This window comes from Galeopterus variegatus, unplaced genomic scaffold, assembly GCF_000696425.1.
Source record: "Galeopterus variegatus unplaced genomic scaffold, G_variegatus-3.0.2 Scaffold11266, whole genome shotgun sequence".
NCBI lineage: Eukaryota > Metazoa > Chordata > Mammalia > Dermoptera > Cynocephalidae > Galeopterus > Galeopterus variegatus.
In genome coordinates this window covers 3,625-9,958 of record NW_007737377.1, presented here as the reverse complement: position 1 = coordinate 9,958, position 6,334 = coordinate 3,625, and the positions used below count along the sequence as shown (strand labels likewise).

General features: G+C 37.6%; 1 protein-coding gene across 1 annotated transcript in view; it reads left to right on the top strand.

Annotated features, from left to right (window-relative positions):
- The window catches only part of LOC103610521 (zinc finger protein 345-like), a 16,629-nt gene extending 10,758 nt beyond the window's left edge, over positions 1-5,871 (top strand). Inside the window, exons 2-3 of the mRNA XM_008594674.1 lie at positions 1,311-1,437; positions 3,410-5,871. Coding sequence (XP_008592896.1) covers positions 1,311-1,437; positions 3,410-5,790 — 2,508 coding nt within the window. The 3' untranslated portion in view covers positions 5,791-5,871. The remainder of the gene's footprint in view (positions 1-1,310; positions 1,438-3,409) is intronic.
- The last annotated feature ends 463 nt before the right edge of the window (positions 5,872-6,334 follow it).

Here is a 6,334-nt window from a genome sequence, read left to right as displayed (position 1 = left end):
TTCTTAGGTTCATTCACTTTGAAGTCTTCAGATAACATAGAAATTTTGATACTTTTCAAATCTTTATTGTCAGCTTAACTTTCTCTCTTGAATGCTGGAATCATATACCCAATTGCCACTTGGACATTTCCACAGATATTTCAAGTATTATGTATTCAAGCCTGTTTCACTTTTGCTCTTTGTATTTTTCTCCCATTTTTCAAACTTTGCTTTGCAGTTCCAGGACATAACTAGCTGTGCTTATGTAGATAGTCTGAGAGTAAAATTCTTCTTTTAAAATTCTGCACAGCAAATTACTACCACATTCTGTTTCTGCTTTTTCATCCGTTTCTTTTTTATAGTGTTAAGTCTCTCTTCTGTGTGCCTATTTCTCTATGTTGTAATGTAGTTGGTCTTCTGTCACCCTGTTTTCTCTTTCTCTCTGACTATTCCTAAAAGCCTTTTCTACTCTCCTTGTAGTGGATGATGACTAAAGCACAAAGTCATGTACTTACAGGACCATGTTGTTTGATCCCTGTGGTTTAGAAGCTGCAGTGTACACCCTGGTGTGGACACAAGCAATCCTTTGGCACATAGGGGGGAAATTTTGGAATGCCTTTTTTATGTAATTTTAACTCATAAGTAATTAAAAAACAACAATAACTACATATAATGTTTTGCTGTTTGAAATAGGTCCCATATTTAAGTGCAGAATCATTCTATAATCAGTTGCTTCAATATTGTTTTTCTCTTACGCTGCCCAAGATCATTCACTCAGACATGGTGCTGTGTGCAGTTCCATTAATGTGGGGTGTGTTCTTTGTGTTCTTGTGACTGGACTTTTGCTGTTGCCTCATATTTATGAGACCATGCAATTCACATGGAAGAGTTTAACATCTTTGGCATTTTAGTGAAGTGGAAACTGAATACAAAATAAAACTATGTATTTTTTTATTTCTTTCTTATGCCAGTCTATATTGAACTTGTGTTTAAATTTTTTTTATCTGACACTATATCAGGTATGTATTTATACTTATGTCTTCATGGCTGTTTATACTCTCCTTGGAAAAGAAAAAAATTTATTCACAATTTTGTCCCTAGCAACAAGGATATTTCCTAAAGTATAAGGTAAGTTTTGTAATATTATTTTTAGTAATTAATAACTTGTTATTGTACACGGTCATTTGTCCTTTGTTTCTTCTTCCTTCCATTCTATGGAGTACAAAAATGTGGCATCTTATATAAGACACATACACACACAGGAGTGTGAACTCTCAGATTTCTGTTTTGTGACCCAGGGATGCTGAGTTGAGAATGATGTGTCATTACAGGAGTTGGTGTCATTTGAGGATGTGGCTGTGGACTTTACCTGGGAGGAGTGGCAGGACCTGAATGATGCTCAAAGGACTTTGTACAGGGATGTGATGCTGGAGACCTACAGCAACCTGGTGTCACTGAGTGAGTTAAATTCCCAAGTGACTTTCAGGAGAAACAGTTTCTTTTTGTTCATAAATATGGGAACCACTTATAGGGTTTCATGCTATTTTGGCAAGATTACATTTCTTGCAAATGTGCTCCCTCTCTCTCATGAGGTTCAAATTGGCCTCTTTATTGCACGGCCTCTGAAGCTGAGCTCTTGCCATTCTTTCAAGGATCAGACTTAGCAGTTTTACCAAGTCCTACATTACTTCCCATTAACAGAACACTATTAACAACGCTGAGGTAACTGTCAAGTCAGAAGAAGGGGCAAAGCCATGCACAATAGAAGAATGATCAAACCAGATCCAGCAAGATTTGTCAGCACGTACAGTGCAGAAGCCAAGAACAGTAAAACCCATTAGATGTTGCAAGTGTTCAGCTGTATCTAGCAATTTCCCCCCCAGGCCCAGACTTGAGGATGGCTCATCTGCAATCCTGTATTACATAGTCTCCAAGGTGGGGTGTCTCACGTATACCCCAATGTTTTGCCAGATGTTTCATATGTACTTCAAATCTAATTCCTACATTTCTCTTTGTCATTTATTTTTCTTGTTTTCTTAACATTTTCAGTTGTGCTTGTCTTCAGTTCTCGTGTACATATTTTTCTCATACTGTATCTGTTTTTTTTGTTGTTGTTTCTGACAGAATACCTGCAACTAGGTAATTTATAAAGAAAAAACTCTTTTTCTTGCAAGTTTGTTCTGGAGGCTCAGCATTACAAGTCCAAAGGGTTGCATCTGGTGAGGGCCTTTGTTCTGATGGGGACTCTTCACAGAGTCCCAAAGTAGTGCAGGGTATCACATAGTAATTCACTAAGAAAATCAGAAAAGAGGTGCAGCAGTGAGCCTTGTACTACCACATCAAAAGTCATGAAGCTGAGGAGAATGCTACATGGGAGAATGGAAAGGGGTGGTCCTTGACTTTGAAGGAAAACCAGGAGATTCTGGGTGCCAAGGCCATGTGAACTAAGGGTTCCATATTGAGGGACTAAGATTGTTGATTGGGAGTGGAGTTCAGAGTTAGCATTTTTCTGTTTTCTTTGTGGAAATCATTCAGAAAAAAAATGAGAAATATGCAAGAGACTCTTTGTGAGAATAGAAGGCCACCAAAACTTCACTGCACAAAACAAAAGCTTTCACAAGAAATTAATTATCAAGTGGTGGTCCATATACCAGAAATTGGGAATAGAATACAAGTTGATTTGAGAAGGAGTCAAAAGAACATATTTCAAAGATGGTGGGAACAGCCTTGGATGCAGAACCAAATATTGTAGAACAGAAGTGGGTGTTTAGGGTGGAGAAGTGATGTTTCCTTTATTCTAATGGTTTATGCGATGCAGAGGAAGTCAAGTTAAATGGAAAGCTTAGAGGAACCTATCTTAAAGGTGGAGAAAAGTATATTTTATTCTTTGAAAAACTTCCACATTCCTATAGCCATTTTCTAAAGGATAAGTGTAAAGCATATAAACATAAATGCAAAATCCTTGTCCTCAGCCACGTTGTTGCACATGTGATAAAAAAAATTGGCTCACTTCTGAACCGGAAAGTACCTGATGAAGGAAAACCTAGCCATCTTCTTAGTGAAATAATGAGAAAATAGCAGCAGGAGATACCCATTGTTGTGAAAATGAAACAGAAAATGGTGTAAAGAAATGCTTAGTTGAAAACTTCATGTAGGCAGAAAATAAAAATTCTTAACAAATATTTACTCATAAAGTAAAATATACAAATGAGCAAGGAAGGGAAGAAAAAGGTGATATAACATTAGAAAATATAGTAGTACAATATTATATTGACAGTAAAAAAAATCTCAGGAACTTATGAAATCAATTTTTATTATTGACTTTTTTATAAATTCTTTTGTCACTAGGATTGAAAGGCATTCTGTGTTTACATGAGCAATCAATGAGGTGTGCTTCTGTGTGGTTCATAGATTTTTTTTGTCATTTCAGATGTCCATATAGATGATGACCTTGAGCAGAGGAACCAAGAAAATCATGGTAGATGCTTGCAGCAAATCATAATCACCAACAGCAACATATTATCTGAGGACAGAGTTGTCTTAGGAAAATCATTTTATTTGAATTCATATTGTGTTTTAAATTGTATTATAAGTAATGGAAACCATTCAGGAAATGGACATGAGGAGTTTTACATATGTCAGAATGCACTTCTTTCTAGAGAGTCTGATGAGATGCCTGCTGGAGAGAAAACTGATTACCATCACACAACTGGAAAATTGCCAAGACATCATGAGCATCTTAGTCAGCATCCCAGTATTCATACTGGGAAGCACCTTTTAGAATACAGTGAAAAAGGGAAATCCTCCAACATCGAGCCAATGATATTTACACGTAAAAAGAATCATAGGGATGAGACCACCTATAAGTATAATGAATATGGGAAAGAGTGTGGTAAGTCAGCTGTCATTGCCCAAGAAATAAATCAAATAGAAAGGAAAACTTTTCAATCTGGTATATGTGGGAAAATGTTCTATGAAAAGTCTGAACTCACGAAACATCAGATTATTCGCACAGGAGAGATCCGTAATTTATATCAGGGAACTCACACAGGTGAGAAACCACATGAAGGTAAAGAAAGTGGAAAAGCTTGTAAACAAAAGTCGGATTTCAGCAGGCAGAGAATTCACACACGAGAGAAACCAGATGAATGTAGAGAATGTGGAAAAGCTTTTAGCCATAAGTCATACCTCTGCAGGCATGAGAGGATTCACACAGGTGAGAAACTATATGAATGTAAAGAATGTGGAAAAGCTTTTAGAGAGAAGTCAAAGTTCAGCATTCATCAGAGAACTCACACAAGTGAGAAACCATATGGATGTCAAGAATGTGGAAAAGCTTTCAGCCGAAAGTCAAAACTCAGCAATCATCAGAGAATTCACACAGGTGAGAAACCATATGAATGTCAAGAATGTGGGAAAGCTTTTAGTGACAGGTCATACTTCAGCATTCATCAGAGAATTCACACAGGTGAGAAACCATATGAATGTCAAGAATGTGGGAAAGCTTTTACCCATAATTCACAATTCAGCATTCATCAGAGAACTCACACAAGTGAGAAACCATATGAATGTCAAGAATGTGGAAAAGCTTTTAGCCTGAAGTCAAAACTCAGCATTCATCAGAGAACTCACACAGGGGAGAAACCATATGAATGTATGGAATGTGGGAAAGCATTTAGAGACAAGTCATACTTCACCATTCATCAGAGAATTCACACAGGTGAGAAACCATATGAATGCCAAGAATGTGGGAAAGCTTTTAGCAATAAGTCGTACCTCAACATTCATCAGAGAACTCACTCAGGTGAGAAACCATATGAATGCAAAGAATGTTGGAAAGCTTTTAGAGACAAGTCATACTTCACCATTCATCAGAGAATTCACACAGGTGAGAAACCATATGAATGTCAAGAATGTGGGAAAGCTTTTAGCAACAAGTCATACCTCAACATTCATCAGAGAACTCACGCAGGTGAGAAACCATATGAATGCAAAGAATGTGGGAAAGCTTTTAGTAAAAAGTCAACTCTCAGCAGTCATCAGAGAACTCACAGAGGTGAGAAACCATATGAATGTCAAGAATGTGGGAAAGCTTTTAGTGACAGGTCATACTTCAGCATTCATCAGAGGATTCACACAGGTGAGAAACCATGCGAATGTAAAGTATGTGGGAAAGCTTTTACCCATAATTCACAATTCAGCATTCATCAGAGAACTCACACAAGTGAGAAACCATATGAATGTCAAGAATGTGGAAAAGCTTTTAGCCTAAAGTCAAAACTCAGCATTCATCAGAGAACTCACACAGGTGAGAAACCATATGAATGTAAGGAATGTGGGAAAGCATTTAGAGACAAGTCATACTTCACCATTCATCAGAGAATTCACTCAGGTGAGAAACCATATGAATGCAAAGAATGTGGGGAAGCTTTTAGTAGAAGGTCAACTCTCAGCAATCATCAGAGAACTCACAGAGGTGAGAAACCATATGAATGTCAAGAATGTGGGAAAGCTTTTAGCCTAAAGTCAAAACTCAGCATTCATCAGAGAACTCACACAGGTGACAAACCATATGAATGTAAGGAATGTGGGAAAGCATTTAGAGACAGGTCATACTTCAGCATTCATCAGAGAATTCACACAGGTGAGAAACCATATGAATGCAAAGAATGTGGGAAAGCCTTTAGTAAAAAGTCAACTCTCAGCAATCATCAGAGAACTCAAACAGGTGAGAAACCATGTGCATGTCAAGAATGGAAAAGCTCTTATCCAAAAGTCATGCCTCAGCCTTCAGAGAACTCACACAGGTGAGAAACTATGTGAATGTCAAGAATGTGGAAAAGTTTTTATCCAGAAGTCATGCCTCAGCCTTCATCAGAGAATTCACACAGGTGAGAAACCAAATAAATGTAAAGACTGCAGAGAAGCTTTTATCCAAATGTCATGCCTCAGCCTTCATCAGGCAGCTCTCACAGGTGAGAAATGATATGAATGCAAAGAATGTGGGAAAGCCTTTAGTAAAAAGTCAACTCAGCAATCATCAGAACTCACACAGGTGAGAAACCATATGAATGTCATGAATGTGGAAAAGCTTTCACCCATAAGTCATGCCTCCACAGATACCAGAGAACTCACACAGGTGAGAAATCATGAGAATATAAGGAATGTGGAAAAACAGTTTAGTGGGAATCACCATAATAGACATGAACAATTTCACACATGGGAAAATCACAATTAACATAATGGCTGTGGGAAAAGGTTTTGCCATAAATCACACCTCATGTTTTATCAGAGAACTTACACCAAGAAGAAGCCCTATAAATGCACTACTGTCCCTTGGTATTGGAGGTTGGTT